The sequence below is a fragment of the Mesoplodon densirostris genome, chromosome 2 (genome assembly GCF_025265405.1).
Source record: "Mesoplodon densirostris isolate mMesDen1 chromosome 2, mMesDen1 primary haplotype, whole genome shotgun sequence".
NCBI classification, from domain to species: domain Eukaryota; kingdom Metazoa; phylum Chordata; class Mammalia; order Artiodactyla; family Ziphiidae; genus Mesoplodon; species Mesoplodon densirostris.
In genome coordinates this window covers 92253981-92277939 of record NC_082662.1, presented here as the reverse complement: position 1 = coordinate 92277939, position 23959 = coordinate 92253981, and the positions used below count along the sequence as shown (strand labels likewise).

The 23959-nt window shown below is 38.0% G+C and overlaps 1 protein-coding gene across 2 annotated transcripts in view; it reads left to right on the top strand.

The window, feature by feature from the left end:
* The window catches only part of OLFM3 (olfactomedin 3), a 43622-nt gene that overhangs the window by 5301 nt on the left and 14362 nt on the right, over window positions 1-23959 (top strand). The window contains exons 2-4 of one of the 2 annotated variants that reach the window (XM_060085783.1): window positions 4754-4900; window positions 10985-11140; window positions 16165-16384. In XM_060085783.1, coding sequence (XP_059941766.1) covers window positions 4754-4900; window positions 10985-11140; window positions 16165-16384 — 523 coding nt within the window. The remainder of the gene's footprint in view (window positions 1-4753; window positions 4901-10984; window positions 11141-16164; window positions 16385-23959) is intronic. The other variant, XM_060085773.1, reaches the window with a different exon arrangement.

Here is a 23959-nt window from a genome sequence, read left to right as displayed (position 1 = left end):
ACACAGTAGCTTTGTATTTATAAAGCATAGCTCTGTAATTAAATTGTAAGCAAAAAATCCAAACTTGAAATCCAATTGTTAAAATTATCATTTTAATTCTATTTAGAATATGCCTAAATATTTCATGAGTTTTGTAATATTAAATACTGCTAAATAGTTCACTTAGTTCTTCTAATTAACACAAAAGGTTCAAAGAGAACTGCATCAGTTATCACTGTGATCAGCAATGCTTTGGATAGCAATAAACCGTATGCACCCTCCAGGTCCAAGTAGTCAGCTTCATGGTAGTTCAGAAAATGCTATCAGAATTATCTTCATCATATATAAAAGGGAATTTCAGATAACTGGTGGTGCAGTATGGGGGTTAAACCTTCAAGCTCGGATGTCAGACTGTGCAAGTGCAAATCTCAGCTCTGCTGATTACCTCTTACATGACCTTGAGCAAGTTCCTTACTGTCTCTAAGTCTCAGTTTCCTCACCTATAAAATGGTGACATCACCTGGTTCATAGAGTTACTGTGATATTCAAAGGCAGTTAATGTATGTGAACTGCCAACTAATGGCTAGAGCACCATAAATGTTTGCTATTACTATTATATGAGTTTTACCGACACCTAAGTAACTGCTCTTTTAAGTTAAAATGAGAGCAGATCTTTTCTCATTGGTATCCAAAACCCATCTAAACATTTCTTTCCACCTGAGGTCTTAGCTGGTTTTATTTTTATCCTCTTTTCAATGCCAGTATGCGTGCCATAAAAGAGAACACTAGATATGCTCATAAAGCTTCCTTTATCACTAAACCTGACACAAAAGTCTCTATCAAACCCACACAACTGTCAAGCACTCATCTTTTATACTAGCTTTTTTCTCTTTTGAGTTACCTTTTTCTTGCCAGAGAGGTAACTTGCTATAGTTGAGATCATTCAGACTAACTCTGTAGTAGATAAGGCCATGGCTCTTTTCAATAATTCTTACAGGAAGACAATTGAAAGTACAAACACAACCAGAGTCTACTTTTATTAAGCTGACACTTCAGGAAGAATGCTAAATGAACATCAAGCCCTATTCACCTTTTCTGCTTCCCTCATTCCAGAGAGCAACTGACACCTTGCCCTGACATTATAAGCTCTTTACTAGTTAGCCAAACACCTGGCAAGCGAACATCAATATTAATGATGCCAGGTTTAATAATCAGTATTTGCCCTGCTGTTAAAGATACTTTAATATTATAATTGGGTGGTCCCTGCTCCTTTATACAAAAGCTAAATTTATTCTAGTGAGAAGCCTTAATTTTCTGACGTGTTTGAGATTTGTGTCCAATGTCAGGAAAAGCCTAGCTGAAACTGTAGAACCTATGTCAAGATATATTCGTCCCATACTGTTACACAGCTTAAACCTTTAATTACATCATTGAAACTATTCTGCTAAGCTGTACCTATCTCCATTCTGTAGATGATCTCTTTGCATTTTTTCTTCTTTAGTATGAAAAGATTATCTTTACGATCTTATCTGATTCTAACAATATATAATTCTAAGTACATCTTTCTGTCCCAATCATAGTCAGGCATAAATGCTAGAAAGAAGGAGTAAGGAGAATCAAAAGAAAGAAATGATAATGAATCCAATACCTCAGAAATAAAAGGCAACATAGGACACTTCTATGAGCTATCTGAAGAAGGAGACTAAAAGATAGGTTTGGCACCATTTCCTTTTCATTACAGACTAAGGACAAGGACTGTGACATCTTTTTGAATTTCGTGAGTTTATAATTTATAGCTTCCCCATGATTGTTGTTGGAATGCCTATAAGCACCCTATAGTAATTTTCTCTAAAGCCCTTGAAAGGAAAAAATCTGTGTGTTGGTTGATGGTATGTGATGAGCTAGGGCCTGGGAGAGAATAAGCAGGAGATTATATCTGTTCTGCTGAAAATTACAAGACAGAAGATGCCACAGACTATGGCAGCTCTGTGGAGAGAGGTCAGGCTGGTTTAGTCCTTTTAAGAATCTGCTTCCGGGCTTCCCTGGTGGTGCAGTGGTTGAGAGTCCGCCTGCCGATGCAGGGGACATGGGTTCGTGCCCCGGTCCGGGAAGATCCCACATGCTGCGGAGCGGCTGGGCCCGTGAGCCATGGCCGCTGAGCCTGCGCGTCCAGAGCCTGTGCTCCGCAACGGAAGAGGCCACAACAGTGAGAGGCCCGCGTACGGCAAAAAAAAAAAAAAAAAAAAAAAAGAATCTGCTTCCTACCAGTCAAAGTGCTCCAGTCTAAAGGCAAACAGACCAGCCCAGTAACACTGGGCATTGTGCAAAATAGTTCTCTGCTGGGCACCATTCACCTCCAGGTTCCTAGCCCCATCTCAGCCTTTCTTTCATCCTTCCTTGTTCCAGCCCCTCCGGCCTGAGTCATTAAAGAACTTCTTTTCTAGACAAAATTCATCTCCCTCTTCTCCTGATAATATAAGAAATATCTCCTTATCTGCTGATTCCCTGGAAACCATAGAGGGAAGGACAAAGACTGAAGAATTTCAGATCCCAGCTGTAGAAGTTAGTCAGAGCTTAGCTAGAAGGAGGCCCACTGGTTTATCTGATATTTCCACAGGAAAAAGAAACTCAGATGCAAATTGGATGGTTTGTGTATGTAACACCTGTCAGGTAGGTTTTTCAATATCCATATGATTGACCTTTAAGAACGATTATCTGGATGTTCAGCATCATATTTTTTTTTTTTTTTTGTGGTATGCGGGCCTCTCACTGTTGTGGCCTCCCCCGTTGCGGAGCGCAGGCTCCGGACGCGCAGGCTCCGGACGCGCAGGCTCAGCGGCCATGGCTCACGGGCCCAGCCGCTCCGCGGCATATGGGATCCTCCCAGACCGGGGCACGAACCCGTATCCCCTGCATCGGCAGGCGGACTCCCAACCACTTGCGCCACCAGGGAGGCCCAGCATCATATTAATATGGCCATAGCACTGGAATTAAAAGCAAGATTCTATAGCTATACAGTCCAATAAGGAGGCCACGGTGGCTATTGGGTACTTGGGATGTGGCTGCTCCAAGTTGAGGTGTGCTATAAGTGTAAAATGCACACTCAATTTCAAAGAGTGTACAAAAAAGGAGAAAAAAACAATGTAAAGTATGAATGAATAATTTTTATATTGAGTACATGCTGAAATGATAATATTTTGGATATACTGGGTTAAATAAAATATATTATTAAAAGTAATTTCACTTGTTTCTTTTTACTGTTTTAAACCTGCCTACTAGAAAATTTAAAATTATACACGTGGCTCTCATTCTATTGGACAGTACTGCTCTGGCTTCATACATAGCTCTACTATATACAAGCTGTGCATTCTTAGGCAAGTTAACTAATTTTCTCTTCTGTGAAATGGGAATAATAATTATTCCTGCTTATTAGCATCCTTCTTTGTACCCATGCATCAGCAAGTCAATGGATGTGAGCTATGCTGTGTAATAGGGTCTGACCTTGAGCAGGCAGCATTCTTCAGCCTCAGCAAACCCCAAAGAGAACTCAGTTGAGAGTCAAGCCACTGACACTCTCAGCACCTGGAATAATGAATGAGTCTCTCTCTGGGCTGTGCATTAAGACATCCACAACAGCTTCTGATTGCATAGCGGAGAATGTATGCTCAAAGCAGAGTTCTTCTGAAAAATAACTAGACAAAAAATAAGTTACTTATTTTTGTACTTGATAGAATGTACTTGATATGGCAGATAGGAAGTAGCCAATATATCCTGTAGCTGGATATGGACTAATTATTGAAAAAGACATAAGAAAGACAGATAACAATACTAGAAAATACACATTAAGTGCCTAAAGAATAACATAGACAATCCTTCTGAAGAGGTTGAAACCATAAGGACTGAGTAAATTGAAGATTTGTAAGAGAGGTATTCCAAGTAGGAGAACAAAATGAGTAACATACAAAGATGTGAATCAAGGTTGCATGCTTTCAGGACACAAAAAGACCAATTTGGTTGGAAAGAAGTTTCTTATAGGAAGATACAGAAAAATCAGAAACATAAATAGGAGGCAGACTGCAGTAGAACAGGAATGTCACTTTAAGATAGGGTTCTAGGGATTTTGGGTGACAAGTGCACAAAAGTAATTTGGGAAGATCAGTTCGGCGGCCTATGCCAAAATACTATCTTTAACTCTTCTGAGACTCTATATCCTTTGCAAAACAATGCTGGTCTAATTATTTTTACCCTATATTCTCATGTGATACTTTTCCAGCTTTATTAATAATTGACCCTTCAATACATGGGAAGCTCTCTGGGAGAGGACTTTGCTTCAGAATATCACACATGAGTAATAATCAGAAAAATACATACTACTAATTACCATTTACTGTTGAGGAAGACAAGCTAACAGAACCTGTGTAGAAAGATTGGTGATATGTGACTAAGTATTGAATATTTAGATACTTCTTAAGTTGCATTAAATTGTCCAGATATGACAGAAAGCATGAGGAAGTGGTGTAGGATCAATAAATAGTTAATAATATGGAATCAAAAGAAAAAGAAAGATTCTCCTTCTGAGCACTGAAAAGGAAGGTATAACTGAATGAAGCTGTACTGCCTATGTGAATTATTTAAACTCTTTCTTTTTAACTTTAGAGAATAAAATCACAAACTTTAAATATCAAAAAAAGAAACATGCTTTGCTTACAATTATACAAACCCACACTCTTTCTTTGTCTCTGTGTTCTGTGTTTTGTGCTATTGATTTCCTCAGACTCAGATTAGTCCCAAAGAAGGGTGGCAGGTATACAGCTCAGCACAGGATCCTGATGGACGATGCATTTGCACAGTGGTTGCTCCAGAACAAAACCTGTGCTCCCGGGATGCCAAAAGCAGGCAGCTTCGCCAGCTGCTGGAAAAGGTAGGTGTCCTCTGTCCCCTGTGAATATTTTTATTGAAATCTACCATTCTTTGAAAAGGAAATTATGGGAAGGCAGGTAACGGTGAGGAGGGTTCTTCCAATTTTTGTCCCCCTTCTCAAATAAATGCTTTCCCCTTCCTTGAAAGTAGTACCTCAAGATTCCTGCTCTGTTGTTCTATTTATATGACTTTTACTTCTCCCAGTCCTGCCTTAAGACTGGCTTTCTGTCATATTTCTTAATATCTAGTCTATCTCTCCTTAAGAAGAAAATAGTATGAAGTCTTATTCCAATGACAGAAATTTAGCCTCAACTTTCAGGATCACACTAGGCTCTTTGAGCTCATACTTTCCAATCTCATTAACAATCTTGCAGGGAAGTTAAAATAATGGCATACAATATGCAAGCTATCTGGACTGATAATGAATAATTCCAAGTATTCAACGTCATTTTCTAAGTCATTCCTTTGAACATTAAGTTCTTCAATTTCATTCAATAGCATTCTCTCCATATAATTTACTTAAGCTGGATCCATAACAATCAAATGCAGAATGCCCTTGATTTATTCTCTTTCATAGATGAAAGTCATCTCATGAAGGGTTATTTATGTTTAGTTTAGGGAGGAAAAAAAAAAATGAATGGTTCTTTCAATTTCAATTTTCCTCATTCACACTTCCACTGTGTTGGCCTCTGAATATAGTTGGACAGCTGGGGTGGCCAGAGTGATGGAAGGATGACAACATATTTTAATTTTAAATATCTTCAGGGATAATAAGATAAATTAGGTAGTATGTGTTTTTAGAGGATATCATGCTCAGCAATTCACTCTACGCAATATCCTTTCCATGATCATCTACACAATTATAGCACTGAATAGGAAGCTTTAACAGAAAATTAAGAGAAGATAGAAAAATGAAAGCACTGAATTTGTTAATACAGACATCCCTAGTTTATGCAATTTTAAGTCCAGCTACAGTAACTCTCTTCCACTGCCATATAATTAAAATAACTTTCCTCAGTGTACATTACTTTGAAGTATATTGATGCCCTAAGATTTTAAGAAGACTTTTTTTTCATATTTTCATACAGAGATTAGTCTGCTTTTTCTGCCCTTACCCTTGGAGTCATCATCACCTATTTGCTCTCTCTTAAGTCTCTTTTTTAAAAAGATCCAGTCTTCCCTGCTCCTTCAATATCTGTCCCCTAAACAAGAGCAAATGTAACTGTCATTCAAGTTAATGACCCCAGCTAACATGCCTCTCAACTGTTAAAACTGTTCATGACATATGAACTATGATTATTCTTCTCTTCATAGATTTTCTTTATATCTATGAAAAAGTTCAAACATATAGTTTAATATTGTTTGGTTACTAGGGAAATTAATTATGTTGGTAAAAAGATTTAATCTTTTAAATCCAATTTTGCTTTTCTATTAACTTGTATTTCCTCTCAGATTACTAACTTTCTACTCCATCTTCTTTTCTATGCAAAAATATCTTCTTTCTACATCAACTATGATGAGAAACATTTTCTTAGACTCGATAATCTTATTTCTGTTACTATTTTCAGTACAGCACTGCATACACACACCCACACATAGACTTGGACATTTCTTCAAAAATCAGCTGAAAAGTTCAAATAAACTATGAATATCAGGAAGTGGATAATATTCTCTTCATGTCCAGAGGGAAATGTATTCCAGAGCTATGATAAAACCAGGAATTAGTAAAGGATGAATAAGGTACGAATAGTACAACTAAGGGGATTGATTGAAGCAATCATTGAAGTTTATATGACCATACCATCCAATAGGCAATTTGTTTAACCGTTTTAACAAAATTCTAGAAAATCACACCTTTAAAAATGCAGCTGCATAGCACAGGGAGATCAGTTCGGTGCACTGTGACCACCTATAGGGGTGGGATAGGGAGGGTGGGAGGGAGATGCAAGAGGGAGGGATATGGGGATATATGTATACGTATAGCTGATTCACTTTGTTATACAGCAGCAACTAACACAACAATGTAAAGCAGTTATACTCCAATAAAGATGTTTAAAAAATGCATCAATACCTAAATGACAAAAAACAAAATTTATTAACAAAATCAACGTCACCACAGGTTGGATTAATCAAATTCACCATTTGGTAGTGTTATGGAAACAGAGGAATAATAAATTGTGTATACTATTTAGAGTGTCCTGAAGGAAGTAAGTAGCACTGGTTTGCTGCACTGACCCAAAGAAAAAACATCTGAAAGCAGCATTCCTTATGCAGACTGAGCCAATCCCTTGCTGGCTTCTCTATAGTTTTACAAATATGCAAGGTACCAGATGGCAAATAGGAGTGTGACGGTTAAGCAGCCCATTTCATTATTAACCAAAGGATTGATTTAGTCTACAATAAGGGAATATTCTTATTGAGAATAATATTAATAACAATAGTTCCCATCTATTGTATTTGTATCTGCTCCATTCAAACCTTATAGCAGAGGTTGTTGCCCTTCTGAGTTTACATAAAAGGAAACGTGTTTCTTGAGGCTAAAAAACTTATCAATGTCACTCAACCAGTAGACTGTGGAGCCATACCAGGTCAACTTTGCATTTTCTCAACACCATGCCAGTGTCATTCAAACTGCCACTGATGGTACCCACACTTATTTAACTGATGCTCTGTCAAATATTTTGAACAAGTATTTATACTACTGAATATCAGAAAAATTACAATTGGTTTCACAATACATCAGGTCTTAGTGTATACAAACTAAAATTTTTCACTTAAAAAAAATGCTTGTCTGTTAGCTACGTAGCATCTCTGTACAGGCCCACATTGTCTAGGTCAATATTTCCTAAACTGTGATTTTTGGAATAGGATGCTGATGACATCCTCCAATAAAATAATTTTAAGAAACACAGTACATGATACTTCACTCTTGAAGATTTCCGTTACACGGTTTAATACTAAAGGTTCTGTGAAGAACTACAGTAAAGACAGCCCTGTTTACTTTTGTTAATCCCAATGCTATCCAAGCATACTGAACTGTAGGGCTTCTTTTTTTCAAGTGGCCTCCACACTAATTATAAATGAGAGTGAAAATCTAAGTTAATTTGTATTTAAGTGCAGAAAGGCCTCAGACGTTTTATTTATACAAAGAACCAAGGTAAATAAAGAGTTCACAAAATTATCAGTGAAGAGTAACAATGAGCTTGCCACACTATGTAGACAGTCTACCCAGGGGCATGTGTAGACAGCTGAATAGCAGGACATCAGAGATAAGCAGACTAAAAGAGGAATGAGTCTCCTTCCCACAAGTGTAATCATGGGGATCCAATCTCAAGTATCACCAGGAAACTGATTCTCAGTGGGTCTCCACAACCAGTGGGAAACTAAACAGTCCTAGGTACAGCCAGCAGGAAAAGCAAAAGGCAGCCCAGAACCATCCTCCCCAGTTAGACAGCTCCATCTCTAGCCATCACCCCAAATGTAGCTCTTATAATTATACAGAATTATGATTCTGCTTGAAGGTCACAATCAAGTCTCAGCAAAAATTCTCTCAGTGCATTTTCCCATAACACAAATAAAGTTGAAATTTAAAATGATAGGGTAAGTTAAAGGCAAAATAAGAGAGGCTGTTTTAACTTTATCCAGGATATCTCACTTGCCTATCGTTTTCTAATTGTATGGATTCTGCCTAAGTACACAGAATTCCTAGGAAAATATTGGACATGCCAGAGATGCGTGTTTTCATAGACAAATGTCGTATTTAAACGTGTAGATAGTTTCTTTAACACAAATGGCTTTTCTTTATTCATGCTTAACCATAATGGAGTTGAAAATTATTTTGAAAGCATTGCATTCATCCAAGATGCAGTTACCATGCTTTCAATGTTGCCTCAGTAATTCTGTGCTGCATCGAAGTTTTTTTTTAAATGAAGCTTTCTGAATGTAGGAATGATAGTAAATTAAGAAATATTTGAGGGTCATGTAATACTATAGCCAAACCAGTGACAGGAGAAAGATACTTTTGTTAAAATATTCAAATACTTGTTACATATCACCACTGTTGGAAGCCTAAGATAATTTTACCCAATAAATATTTATTGAGCAATTATTCTGCGCCTAGTTCTGTATAAGGTCTTGGGAATAAAAGGTATGAATAAGACACAGATTCTAACCTCAATGAGTTTACAGAAGGGCAGCCACTTTTCTGCTTCCCATTCACACACATTACACAATTAGATTTAATATAAGCTAGACTGTAGTATGTCCCGAAAAGACAGGGTTTATAAAGGACAGGACTATGGATCAAGACAGCAGAAAAAGAAACAGAAAAGTGTGACCTTCTCTGACCAAAAAAAAAAAAAAAAAAAAAAACAAGTGGCGGAACTGAGGCAAGCCAAGGCAGCAGAATTCACTGCCTTTTCTGAATGTTCCAATGCTGAGGAATATATTGACAACGGGCTCTTTAAAGCTAGCTGGTCCACTAAGCTTTGTGACTTACCTGATGACAGAAATTATCTCTGAACAAATCCCTTCCTTATTTGTGACTCACAAGGTTTTACAATGAAAATAACTTTTTTTATGTGTTACATAAATAATACTTGTTTATTTTAAAATACATGTAATAACACATAAAAATATATGAAATGAAGTAAAAGTCATCTGAAATCCCATTGTTTGAGCCCATGCTTTCATGTATTCATTTATCCATATAAAATTTATATACAATATTTACCAGGGACCTCTTTCTACAATATTTATTTTGTTACTTCTCCTCTCGCCCACACCTCACCACCCCCCACCAGAAAACTAATTTTAACCACCTAATATGTATTCTTCTAATCCTTCCATATCTTTCTCCATGTTTTTTGCTTATATACTCCTTTCTTTTACATATGTGTGCTCAAGTGTGTGTGTATGTGTGTGTGTGTGTGTGTGTGTACATGTGAGACATAGTGAGAGAAAGAGAGAGGGAGGGAGGGAGAGAGGTGAATTTTATTTAGAATAATAGTATTCAAGTTATACAAAGATCTTTACATTTGCTTTTCTCACTTTTCTCATGGATATTCTTCCATGTTAAGTAATGTTTCTCAAAATGTATAAACATAAGAATCACTTAGGGAATCTTGATAAAATAAAGAGTCTGCCTCACTATCTCTGGGGTGGGCCCCAAGATTCTGCAATTCTGACAGGCTCACAGGTGATGCCAAGCTGCTGCTCTGTAGACAATACTGTGAGTACCAAAGTACAGAGCTCTATTGTATCCTTTAAATTAGTTTAGTCATATTCTATTCCTCAACTCATTTAATAGCTCTCCTCCTATTAGAGGCTTTCACTTTGTTTTCCAGATTCTGCTGCCATAAGAATTAGAGTAGTCTTTCTTTCCTCATTTCTACATGCTTTATAGGTCACCTATTTCCCACTTCTAAATAGCCTGGGGCTCAATGAACTTGGGATGGTACCATCACCTTAACATATGTTTATTGCCTATCTACCAAACACTTGATGCAGTGGCCATTTTCCAAGTCTCATAAACAGTATGGTCTCTGAGTTAGGAGGTGTCCCAATGCTACCACCACTCATCTTGCTCAGTTCAACCTCACCCCTGGGAGTACTTCAGATGCAGCTTGAAGTAACTGTACTGGAATGAATGCATGCTAGATCTGTTGGACACTTCACCACCATCCACAATTGCTAAGCATCCCAGACCTTGAGGAAGTCAGTCAGTACTTAAAGAAACAACTTATCTTAACATTTAATAGATTGAGCCATGATAAGCTTACTAAGCCCTGGAATGAATATTCTATTTTTTAAATTTATTTTTCTGATATATCAAATTCTTATTAATATTTAGTCATTTCTAATGCTAGAATGTCCATTTTATTATATCCTGCCTAGGTACAGTTTTCTTTTGCTAAATTATTTGAATGCTTATCATGAAGAATTAGCCTTCTGAAAGTATGTCCTGTGGAAATGCAATTATGGATTTGGCACTTCCAGTTTTTAATGTTAATGTCATTTTTGCTACTGCAGTAGTGACTGTATATACCTGTAAACAGACAATAATGCCAATGTTTTTGTTTAACAGGTTCAAAACATGTCTCAGTCTATTGAAGTCTTAAACTTGAGAACTCAGAGAGATTTCCAATATGTTCTAAAAATGGAAACCCAAATGAAAGGGCTGAAGGCCAAGTTTCGGCAGATTGAAGATGACCGGAAGACACTAATGACCAAGCATTTTCAAGTAGGTTTGACTTCAGCAATTTTGTCAGTCCAAATGAGACACTGAGTATGATGGACAGCCACCATGGCACTCAGCTAGAAATAACTGTACATCGGCCCATATATGCAAGGTTCAAAATTCACTGGGGACGTCAATAAGCTCTCCACTGAAACTGACCATTAACTGGTAGGAATGCATAGAAGACTTGCTATAAAAAGAGCCTGACCCTCCTAGAGCTAGGTGGAGATTCTGGATAGATTTAAAGGCATTTCAATATGTATGACAATGGTAAATCTAGGAAAATTAATAACTAAATTTATCAAAGATTTTCTGATGATTTTATGCCTTGCTAATATGAGGAGAAATACAGAGAATATGAATTATTAAAAGAGGCAATAATACCATTATTAACAGCACATAAACAAGGGTTGTTTCACAGTTTGATACAAAAAAGTATTTATTTATTTTATTTTGTTATTTATTTTTTTGGCTGCGTGGGGTCTTCGTTGCTACACGCGGGCTCTTTCTAGTTGCGGCGAGCCAGGGCTACTGTTCATTGCAGTGTGCGGGCTTCCCTTGTTGTGGAGCACAGGCTCTAGGAGTGCAGGCTTCAGTAGTTGTGGCACACGGGCTCAATAGTTGTGGCGCACGGGCTTAGTTGCTCCGTGGCATATGGGATTTTCCAAGGCCACGGCTCGAACCTGTGTCCCCTGAGTTGGCAGGCAGATTCTTAACCACTGCGCCACCAGGGAAGTCCCACAAAAAAGTATTTTTTTAGACTTTAAGCTGTTTATTGGTAATTATCTAGAAACACTGAAAATGGAGAAACAATGCTTTCAAGCATGCTATGTGGATTTTTATTAACTATGTATGACACTGTCATAGATTAAAATAAAATCTATGATAATGCCATTTGAGCCTCTATTAAAAAGAAATGGTCTGCCTTACAAAGGCATAGCACATTGTTTATAAAACATACTGTGATTTTACAAGCATAATAGCCTCTGCTTTCCCTGCCAGTTAGGAAGTGAGATACACTGCTAATGGTGAGGGAATGGGCCTGAATCCAAGTTCTTGGTCAAACATTAGAAGTGCTTTTCATACAAAATTGTGATTGGCAGGGAGCTAGTCGGGGACATGAAACAGGGTGTCTGCATGACACAGTTTAATATGGCAGAAATTAGCCTGGTTTTGTAATTTTCTTCAGTGGTGCTCAGGAGCCTGAGTAGAAAGGTATAAAAAACAATCATGCACTGAACCAGTTTTAAAGTTTTCCCAGAAAGGTACAACAGAAGGACAGGAGGGTAAGAAAGTTCAGGGTATTGACAAGAGAGGGGGCTAAAGTGATGAATCATGAGATTAAATTGAAGAGAGAAGTAAGCAAAGCCAGAAGGTTAAGAAATGACAACAAATTAGAGCAAGGCCTAGAAGATAAAAATAAATTTAAAGATTATTGGAAATAAGAGAATGAGTAAACTAGAAGAATAGAGAAATTATGGGGGAATGGTAAACACAGAAGAGTATAGGGCTGAAAAGCAAATAAATTAATTTTAACCAATATTTATTGAGCACATACTGTGTACAAGGCAGTGTTGGGCCCTCTGCTGGGTATATACTACATAATCTCTCTTCTTTGAAAGACAACTAACGAACAGGCATGTAAAATTTGACAGTAAAAAGAGGCATAAACATCAAAATGGCACAAAGGGAAGAATTATTAATTTTTCTTAATTTTGTTTAGAGAAGTTCAGGGGAAGAGCTACAAGACTTGGCAATATTCAAGAAAACGGTTTTGGACTAGTGCCCACTTTCCTCCCCAGAAAATACTAAATTACAGAGGAGATCAAGAAAACCAAAAGATGTTCAGTGTCAATTTTCAATATTCAGGGTTAGGGTGTAGACAATAGAGCAATACCGTGAGCCTGATGTGATGTTGAGGCTATCAACAAAGTAGGAATGATCAGCCGGTACTTACGGCACATAGGGAGCATTCCCAGAAAGGAAGGGGGACAGAAGGAGAGAAGCTCAGGGTTTCTGGCTCAGAGTGAAAATCATTCAAGTTCGGATGGACAATACATACTGTGACACCAAGGGACAGCTTGTAAGTACCAGGTCTGGCAGAGTTGGTGACAAATGATGACGCGTGTGCATCTATGAGAACTTATGGGAGAAGAGAGGAGACAAAGAAACAAAAAGATACAAGGCTGAGAGCAAAATAAAAGAGAAAGTTGCCTATTCTATAAGTTTGCCTAGCAGAAGCCAAGCCACCAATAAGAAAACTTAATTTTTAGGCAGCACCACAGAACATGATGATTTTGATTTTCCTAGTTCATGTAATCCACGTGGATACTAAACTTGTATGTCAAACTCCAGATAGCAATAATGATAATAACATCATTTTCTTGAAGAATTACACATATTCAACACATAGTTCCAAGCACTTTAAATATACTATATATTAGCTAATCTAATCCTCACAACAATCCTATAAGGTAGACACTGTGTTTATTCCCATCATTCACATGAAGAAACTGATGTACAAAGAAATTACGCAATTGGTCCATGATGGTATATCTAATATGTATCAGAACTACAGAGTCCAGCTCCCGAGTTAAGCCTCCTAATACCAATGCTATATTGCCTCTCCAAGTAGACTATAGCTCTCTGAATTAAATTTAATAATAATAATTAAATGCTCAACATATGCTTGTTAAATATATTTATTCACCAAGTCCTATCATGAGTCAGATTTTGCTCTAGCTGCTGAGGTGCCATATATGAGAAGAAGAAATGGAACATTCCAAAAGTAAGTTTAACATTAAGAATACTTTTAAATTGGAAGAAAATCCTCCTCTGGCACACCCTTTTCTGCTTATCAAAAAAATCTAAGTAGGTTGTGTCTTCTATATTCTTTATGATAAAAATGCTTGTTCTAGTTATCATACTTGAGACTATCATTCTTATATGAAGAAATCTTGGTTGGGTAAGATAGTCTAGGTATACACTTTGCTATAAGAGCAACATAGTAGAAAATGAAATTCTAGAAAGGATAAGTAAGCACAGATCTGTGTTATTCTACTTTAATCTTTTAAGTATTCGATATGTACATTAGTTGGACTTTCTATTGTTCTCTGACAAGTGTCTAGAGTTAGAATCGACTGCCAATAATTGAATTATAAATTTTTGAAAAGACCCCAAAATTCATACACACACACACACACACACACACACACACATATAATTTTTAGCTCAGGGGAAATAAAATGCCACCAAAATTGTGACACTGAATTACTCTCTTTTCAATATTCCCATAGTAGAATGTAAAATTCTTCATTGTAACAGTTGCTATAATATGCAACAAATGGTACCATCAGAACTCTTCTCATTAAAATCCTAATGAAGCAACTGTGTCTTCCTTTAGGGATAGCACAAAATGCTCAAACTAATAAGAAGTTTATTTCAAAATAAGCCACTAAAATGAGCAAAGCTATGCAATTCTGCCTTTTGACTGTGATATTTATCAATCTTTCTCATTATTAAGACTTCTGTCCCCTCCCACTCAACATGGACATACAGACAAATTCTAAGTATTCCAATCTTACAGAACAAGTGCAAATCCCCCCCAAGATACACAAGCCCATAAATCAGGGTGGCAATGGTAGCTCCTGCTATTTTAATGCATTGATAGTGATAACATGTTCTAAATGTAATTGTAAAATGCAATTTTCAGCTCCTTAAATTAGTTAGTATACAGCATGGTTTCTGTTATGATCATAGTAGTGACAGCTCTTCAACGAATGAGTTAATTGCAATAAACTCACAACTGAATCAAACTCCTGAAATATTTTCACTGAACACCACCACCAAGTTAAAAGAAAGGAGAAAAAGGTGACATGTTCAGAAACTGAAAGTGAAACTGCAGGTTTGGCTCAGTCCCAAGATAGGAGTGACGGAAACAGTGTTGGCAAAGTATACTTCTTGTTCTCTAGACAAAAATCAACGTTTCAGTTTCAAACAACTCTGTGCTCTTTTATTACATAAATTATGAGCACCTTAGCCCCTGAAAGCGTTAATTTCACTACATTGGTAAGCAACTCTGCTTTACATAAAGAGCTCTAAATTTTCTTTGCTAAGTCGGAAAATGGGTAATAATTTAAAATAGTAAACAGCAACATACATTTCTTTGAGTTTTGAAAAGCTTTGCATGATTTACTATACTTGCTGAATGTACCTTCCTAATGATGCTGTGCTAAGAAGGATATTAAAAAGAGGGAGGACTAGAAGGACAGAGTGGTGGAAGCCCAAAGTTGGAAAAATTCTGTTAGGCAAAAGCTGTTCCAGGATCCAAAATTCCCTGTAAGTACCCCTATATTATTAATAATTAGTTAATGGTTAAATAGACTTAACTAAACAGGATATTTGACCTATTTCTAATAATTCGTAACTAGAAGATGGACCCTGCTTCTATTTCCTAACTAAATAATGCATTGTTCACTTTATAAAATGCCACCAGAAAGCAAGATAGTACATAAACCCCGAACTGCTACCATAGGAAGTTTTGTACTTAAGATAAGGATCAATCTGTTTCATAAGCAAGTAACCATTTAAAGAGGTGTTCTTGTATTGAAAAGCTGAGATAAGTGGATTGCTATTAATGATCATGTAGCCACTTACATTCTCACGAAACACACAATTTCAATCAAAAATCAATAAGCAGGGCTTCCCTGGTGGCACAGTGGTTGAGAGTCCGCCTGTCGATGCAGGGGACACGGGTTCGTGCCCCGGTCCGGAAAGATCCCACATGCCATGGAGCAGCTGGGCCCGTGAGCCATGGCCACTGAGCCTGCGGGTCCGGAGCCTGTGCTCCGCAACGGGAGAGGCCACAACAGTGAGAGGCCCGCGCATGGCAAAAAAAAAAAAAAAAAAAATCAATAAGCAATTGTGAATCTGTCTTAATAATCTCCCTTAAGTATCATGTGAAAAAGAATGTTGCTGTTTGATCTGTTTAAATGACTCTCATGAATACAATTGGCTGCTTTTCACAGGAGTTGAAAGAGAAGATGGATGAGCTCCTGCCCTTGATTCCTGTGCTGGAACAGTACAAAACAGATGCCAAGTTAATCACCCAGTTCAAGGAGGAAATCCGGAATCTGTCTGCTGTCCTCACTGGAATTCAGGAGGAAATTGGAGCCTATGATTATGAGGAACTACATCAAAGGGTGCTTAGCTTGGAAACCAGACTTCGTGACTGCATGAAAAAGCTAAGTGAGTAGAACAATTCCATTTGTCTGGGTTGTGTTTTTAAGTAGCTTCAATGACAACTGCATTCTTACATTTTGGAAATAGTCATGAATTCCTAATTCTAGGGAAACTAGTACCTGCTTTCTAAGTGTAAAATAAGCATTCCTTGGGCTTCCCTGGTGGCGCAGTAGTTGAGAGTCTGCCTGCCAATACAGGAGACACGGGTTCGAGTCCTGGTCTGGGAAGATCCCACATGCCACGGAGCAGCTGGGCCCGTGAGCCACAACTACTAAGCCTGCGTGTCTGAAGCCTGTGCTCCACAACAAGAGAGGCCACGACAGTGAGAGGCCCGCACACCGCAATAAAGAGTGGCCCCCGCTCTCCGCAACTGGGGAAAGCCCTCGCACAGAAACGAAGACCCAACACAGCCAAAAATATAAATTAATTAATTAATTAATTAATTTTTAAAAAAAGAACAGTTAAAAAAAAATAAGTGTTCCTTGATGGCTTAAGCAGGCCTGGTTATTCAAGGTTATCTGATTAACAGTTGCCTGATTTTCAGAGCACCCTGTTACCATGGTGGCTTGAAATAAGAGGTCTGGCAAATACAGCAATGCTATTGGCTACACTAATGGAAATAAGCTTTATTTCATACAGATTATTGGTGACGGTCAATCACTGTGTGGCCACAGAAGAGGAAAGCCATTTCTGGCAGTAGAGAATGTTAGAGACTGGGGAAAAGGCCATTGTCCTGGGACCAAATGTGAAAGAGCAATGATAAGGAAATGAATACAATTTCTCTACTATGCAGAGCTCCCATCTGCTGCTCTGATCCACTCAAGAAATAAAAAGGAGGTACCTACGCAAATACATATTCACTACTCTACAAGGAGCCAAGCATGTGACATGGGGAATGAATTTTAATTTTTGACTGCTAAAATGTGTGGTTCCACCTGGTCTGAGTTTACAGACTTTTCCGTTGCCACTCAGTTGAAGTCATCATGGGACTAGTTCGTAACAATGTGAAATAAATAAGTGTTCATGAATTGACTAAGAGGGATTGTAAATCCACTTAAGAATAGTATTTTAGTTGTTGACATGCTGTGATATGATGGTGTTAGGTGAGGGGGACTCAATAACCATAGAAAGTGTTCTCTCAAGGTAAGAAAAACTTTTCTGGAATAGGAAATAAACTGGGAAGAGGAGTAAAGAATTTCAAAAAAAAGAGTCGATTTCTAGTAAAGAAACATTCAGAGCATAAATGTAAACACAAAATAAAATTTGGATGACTTACAAAAAATTTTAAAGACTACTTATTTTACAGATGCAATCCAAATGATAAAAAAAAAAAGATAGCTATAATACAATACGTTGCATTCAGTAATCACAGCCTCAAAACAAAGTGGGGAATCACCACATCGGAGGCCCCACTGCAGTCATCTCAGGATTTCCAAGAGAATCCAACAGAATTTATCAGAAGGCAGTAACATAAACTCCTAAGGCTAAACACACGTGCAGCAATCCTCAGCCCCTTATTTCTCATCATGCAAGGCCCATACTTTTTCACCTATAACTGGTCTCCTAATAATCATGACTCCAACAGATTCCATGACTTGCTCTTCTCTACCCACTGTCCACATTATTGCCAAAGGGATTTTTTTTAAGTACAAGTCTGAAATTATTTTCCTCTATTTAAAATTTCCTATGAATCTCTTATGCCCTAGGATACAGCCCATGGCTTAGGAGGCCCTTCATTGTGGCACTCCCTACATCTCCCATCTTAGGTCCTGCCATTTCTCCCCTCATACACTATATCCCAGTCAAATGTGCTCTACACTCTAACCATGGGGCCATACTGAGAAGCTGTTTGTTCCTTCTCCTGAAACACTCTTTCCCCTGTTTATCCTTGCTTTATCAATAAACAAACTTTCACCTGCCACATGTGACAGACTCCTATTCATTTTGCAGGTCTCAGTTTAAATGTAATGTTTCACCTGAATTTTCACTGCCCTCCCCATGTATCCTCTGCATCCCTGCTAGGTGCTTTCAAATCTTGAAATCTCACCAATGATTGGACTGTTCATGTTTCATTATAATTTTGTGTTATTGGATGTCTCTTTTGCTAGACTTCTGTTCCATAAGAATAAGTACGTCTATGATATTCACTCTAAATACTGTATCTCCCAATGCCTAGAAAACTAAGAAAAGTTACTCAGTAAATATTTGCTGAATAAATTAATTCTATAAGCAGTCATAGTAACAATTTCTAAACTTTCAACAGAGTAAATATAAGGTATTTCAACAAGTAGCAGAGAACAATCCCCTTTACTTGCAAAACAATGATCTCTTTTAGCCACATATTTGTGTCAAGATGGCACAGGACTGATTAAGATTAAGCAAGGGAAAAGTCATTTATTTAATACAGTACTTAAAAACTCCCTTATATGGTGTGCTTTTATAATTCAAGTTGTGGAGTTTATTGCTAACAGAAAATAGGTAAATATTACTGCATAAAGAAATTCTGCTGTGGGCTTCCCTGGTGGCACAGTGGTTGAGAGTCGGCTTGCCGATGCAGGGGACACGGGTTTGTGCCCCGGTCCGGGAAGATCCCACATGCCGCGGAGCGGCTGAGCCAGTGAGCCATGGCCGCTGAGTCTGCGAGTCCGGAGCCTGTGCTCCGCAACAGGAGAGGCCACAACAGTGAGAGGCCCGCGTACCACAAAAAAAAAAAAACTTTTTGTTCAATGCACAGATTCATTTTATAGCTTGCCAGATGATGTCTGGCAAGAAGAAAATCCCAAACCAAGAATTGTTTTAGTGGTCTCAATACCTAAAAGTTACTTTAGGGGTTCAAAGGAGTATTCAAATGCATATTTATTAGCCCATAAAATATCTGGGTAAAGATATTCTGTAAATGACAGTACATAGGACTAATCTGTGTAGGGCTTTAATTTGATTTGGAAGAGGTCCATTTGTTGTTGATGAACCACTGAAGACCTTGAGAATCTATTCACTCTGTCATTCCTAGTATCTCACAATAAACCCAAGCCATTGGCTTTGTATGCTAAGTCCAGGCACCTACTTAGCACAAATGGATTCAACTAATAAACAAGGACAGGCAACAGAAAGGTTCTACACCTAGTAATCACCTTGAACCTTAAAGTGTGCCAGTTATGTTTTTGAAGGATTAACATGGAAAACCCTTGGGATTTGCTCTACTTTACAAATGAACTTCACTTCTTTTTTTTTTTTTTTTTTTTTTTTGCGGTGTGAGGGCCTCTCACTGTTGTGGCCTCCCCCGTTGCGGAGCACAGGCTCCGGACGCGCAGGCTCCGGACGCGCAGGCTCAGCGGCCATGGCTCACGGGCCCAGCCGCTCCGCGGCATATGGGATCCTCCCAGACCGGGGCACGAACCCGTATCCCCTGCATCGGCAGGCGGACTCTCAACCACTTGCGCCACCAGGGAGGTGAACTTCACTTCTAACATACACTCTCTCTGAGTTTACTTAGCTGGAAATAATGTCCACCACAGTTAGGAAATTCTACATTCCTCTCAGCTCTTTCGTAACTCCCAATTTGTTTTTACTAATCCACATATAACTCCCAACACAGAATCTCCTACAATATTAAAAATGATATTTGAGACAAAGAGGGTTAATCCAAGTAGACGCAGATTCATCCTATTCCTTCTTACTGAACCATGGATAATGTCTCTATGGTGTCCTCAGGCCTCAGGACTGTGATCTGCAATGTATGTCAAAGACTTGTTTTATTAATTTTCCCCCATGGGCCACAAAGTTTGAAAGACTGTGACTGTCAAATAAATTATATTAATTAGTTAACATTTATTTTTATTTTAACTAATCAAAAATATAAAATCTAGCAACCAATATAGATATCAAACAGCAATAAAACTAGCATTTAATTTTCTTATTTAATGAGATGATTGCTATTTGAGTTAATTGATATGACCTTATAAAATATTGAAAACAGTTCTTACATCATAATGCTTTAGATTATTAGTGGTCCTCAGACTTAGTACAGAGGCCAGTGCCACAAGCAATGACTCTAACTCATTTATGCTTTTGTCCCAAGAACTGGGTACTTTTCTCCATCATACCATGTTTATGTCAATTAATCAAAACCACTTACTGAGACTCTCCTGAGCAGAGAGGATGTCTATCAACTGGACCACAATGCTTAATTACAATGTAGAAAACATGTCCAGGTAGAGACAGACAGCCCTAACACTGTGAAATCTAAAGCCACATGGTTCCTGAAAAAATAAATAAGTGAATCTTCATATTTTTCATTAAAAAAAGAATTACTCCAATTTCAAAGGAAGTACCTGATAAGGCACATATATTTACAGAAGAAAACACAAACAATTTTGTGTGGTACTAAGTTATAACCTGATTAACATTTTACTTAGTTTTTACAATTCCTGAAAATTGGTACAGACTGAACCAAGTTATCTCTGTGAACTCTTTTAATTCCATGCCTGACAGTATCTCATAAATAAGGGCCTGAATATCAAAATATCAGAGCACACAGACTCAGAAGACAGATGTTAAATAACATCAGGACCATTCACAGGAAATGTAGAGAAAAAAAAGTATCAGGGGTTCAATGTTCCAAAAAGGTCTAAAATCCAGTTGCTATGCTGCTCAGATCTAGAGTGATATATTGAATAATTATGACATGAGCAATATAGTAACAGGAGCAATAAGGCTCATCCATCAATGGCATCTTTATTCTTCACAAAAGCCTCTAAACACACACAGCCAATTAGCAGAGGGTAAAAATGGGCTGGGGAAAGAAAATAAAATTGCAGCCGTGATGAATACATTTCCACTCACCTTTTCAGTGGATTTGCTTTTAGGGAAGATGTCACAGTGCACATCACATGAATTTTAAGAAACTAAAAAACAAACTAGTGTCATTGCCTACAAAGTTTAACTTAATAAGGTGCTGAAGGAAACACAAGTCATTGAGACCACTAGGGCACCATTCAGCTTATTTCTACTAGGGAATTAAAGTTTTAGAGAAAATAGAAATTAGAAAAAATGCTTCAACAGCAATGCATCCTAGTGGCCTGAATGAGGTACAGTAATGTACTTTCCTAAAAGTGCTTAATTTTCTCTATGAGGGACTGAGTAAAGTCCCCTGTGCTTAATTAAAACATATCACATTCCTAGACATGCAAAATATAATTGTATGCATGTGAGAATTTGACTGGAAAAGCACAGTTGAAGCTCTTGCACACCCCCTGAGATCACCAATAGATATTTAATGTAGATTATAATACGGTTTTCCAGGTTTCCAGCCCTCCACCTCCACCCCCCACACACTTCCTCGGGTTAGTTCTATTTTAGGGCAATAGTTTGGTGCCATCTAGTGAAGTACAGGATGCATCCTTCTATTAACAGAAACAGTTTTGAGCCTTCATGTTTAACAGAAGTAACAGCAGCATTCAAAATTTGAGATTACAAGTAATCTCAACTTGGGTTACTGTTTTTATCATGTTTATGCCAAATTAGTTTTAAAAGAGAAACCGAATTGTCTACGTGGTAGTAGTCTTATTTGTACATTCAACAAATATTTATTGACTCCCCAGTGTTCACTGGCACTTAACCAGGTATTTGGGGCTACAAAGATGAGTAGCAGGCAGTGTCCTCCTACTGTCAGGAAACTTGCATTACAGTGGGGACAATAACCACATAAGCAGGTAACTACAGCAATGCTGACAGCCTACTGCTTGACAGACACTATGCCAGCTTCTTTAGGTGTGTTAGTCCTAATTGCTCTAAGAACTCGGGGTCAGGTATTATTATTAGCAATTTATGGAAAATAGATACTCAGCTTAAATTCATTTGCCAGAGGTACATGTTGGAGGCAACAACTTTAAACCCAAGTCCTTCTGAGTTCAAAGACTGAGATTTCTTTCCCACACATGATGTGTTTTGTTGGGTACCTAATAATAGAGAAACGCCCTGGACACCTCAGTAAGTTTAACTCAGTAAACAGAACCCAACTGCTATAGAAAGAATGAAGTCAGAGTCACTTTTTTTTTTTTTTTTTTTTTTTTTTTTTTTTTTTTTTTTCTGTACGCGGGCCTCTCACTGCTGTGGCCTCTCCCGTTGCGGAGCACAGGCTCCGGACACACAGGCTCCGCGGCCATGGCTCGCGGGCCCAGCCGCTCCGCGGCATGTGGGATCTTCCGGGATCGGGGCACGAACCCGTGTCCCCTGCATCGGCAGGCGGACTCTCAACCACTGCGCCACCAGGGAAGCCCCAGAGTCACTTTTGATTCTTCCTTGAATTTCACTCACATGCAATCACCACATCTCCCCTCTCCCTCACGATTTATCAAAACCACCTCTTTTCTGCATTCACACTTCCACCACCCTAGTCCACAGCACCACTGATCACCTCTCAGATGGATTACCGCAATGGCCTCCTAACCGCTCCCCTTACCTGAAGTCATTCCCTCTCTACCACACTAGGAATTTAGAATAATCTTTTTGACATGCAAATCTAATTATATTATACCTTGTTTAAGTGATTTTCCTTTAAAATTAATTCTCAATAGCTTTGCCTCGTTTGTCTTGATGACATGGATTCTGCCTAACTCTAGCCCTTTTCTCTCAAATTTTCACCAGGCACTCACTCTAAGCGTTAGTCATTTTAATCCTTTCAGTTCCTCAATCGTGCATGTTTCTTCAGCTCCTGGACACTGAACTTCCTCTCCCCTTTCATGGAACACTCTTCCTCCCTACCTTACCTATCCAAATTCTAAGCTTGCTTTTTCATTTTACAGACCAGATACCAGCTTTTCTGTGGAGCCCTCTCTGATTGCTCCTCAACATGGCTGAATTCCCCTGGCACAGTCTCCCACATGTCCCCACCGTACACCCCCCCCCATGACACTTCAGATATTTTACAGAAAATTCCCATTTCCTTCTCTTTAATCTTCACTACCTTATAGACAAGGTGTCCTCTGCTCTGAGAAGTCAGGGATCATCTGTGTCTTGTTCCAGTTGAATCTCTATAGACTGTGATAAAACATCTGAAACATAACAGGTAAAAATTGGTATCTACAGAGTTTCTGAGAGCAAATATTATTTTTAAAATAAAAAGCTTTATGTTGCTTTCAAGAAATAAATCAGTGTATGTCAAAGATAAAACATCTATATCTTTTACAAAACAAAAAATCTTTTGGGAAAAAAGACAACAAAAGCACAGTCTTTTTTTAATCCTTGTTTTTATTGCCATCTGTTCTTTCTTCAATGGCAATGCAGTATTTCATTCCCAAAACACCAGATATTTGGCTGTACTTAGTACTTAAAGCAAGAGACAGTGAAAAATCTCAGTGAAAGAAAGAATTAACATGAAAGTCAAACTGTGTGCCTGGGATGAAGAAGAGTGCAATTTAACTTGGAAATATAATGGTAGAAATTTATAAGAATACCTCCTCAAATTAAATTGAGGAGAGCTTCAAATAAGTCATTTACCAAAGAGTCCTATTCTTCCTAAAATTCCAGATTATAATATGGAATGAAATTTCTCTGGTATCCATGCACCTGATGATTCATTCT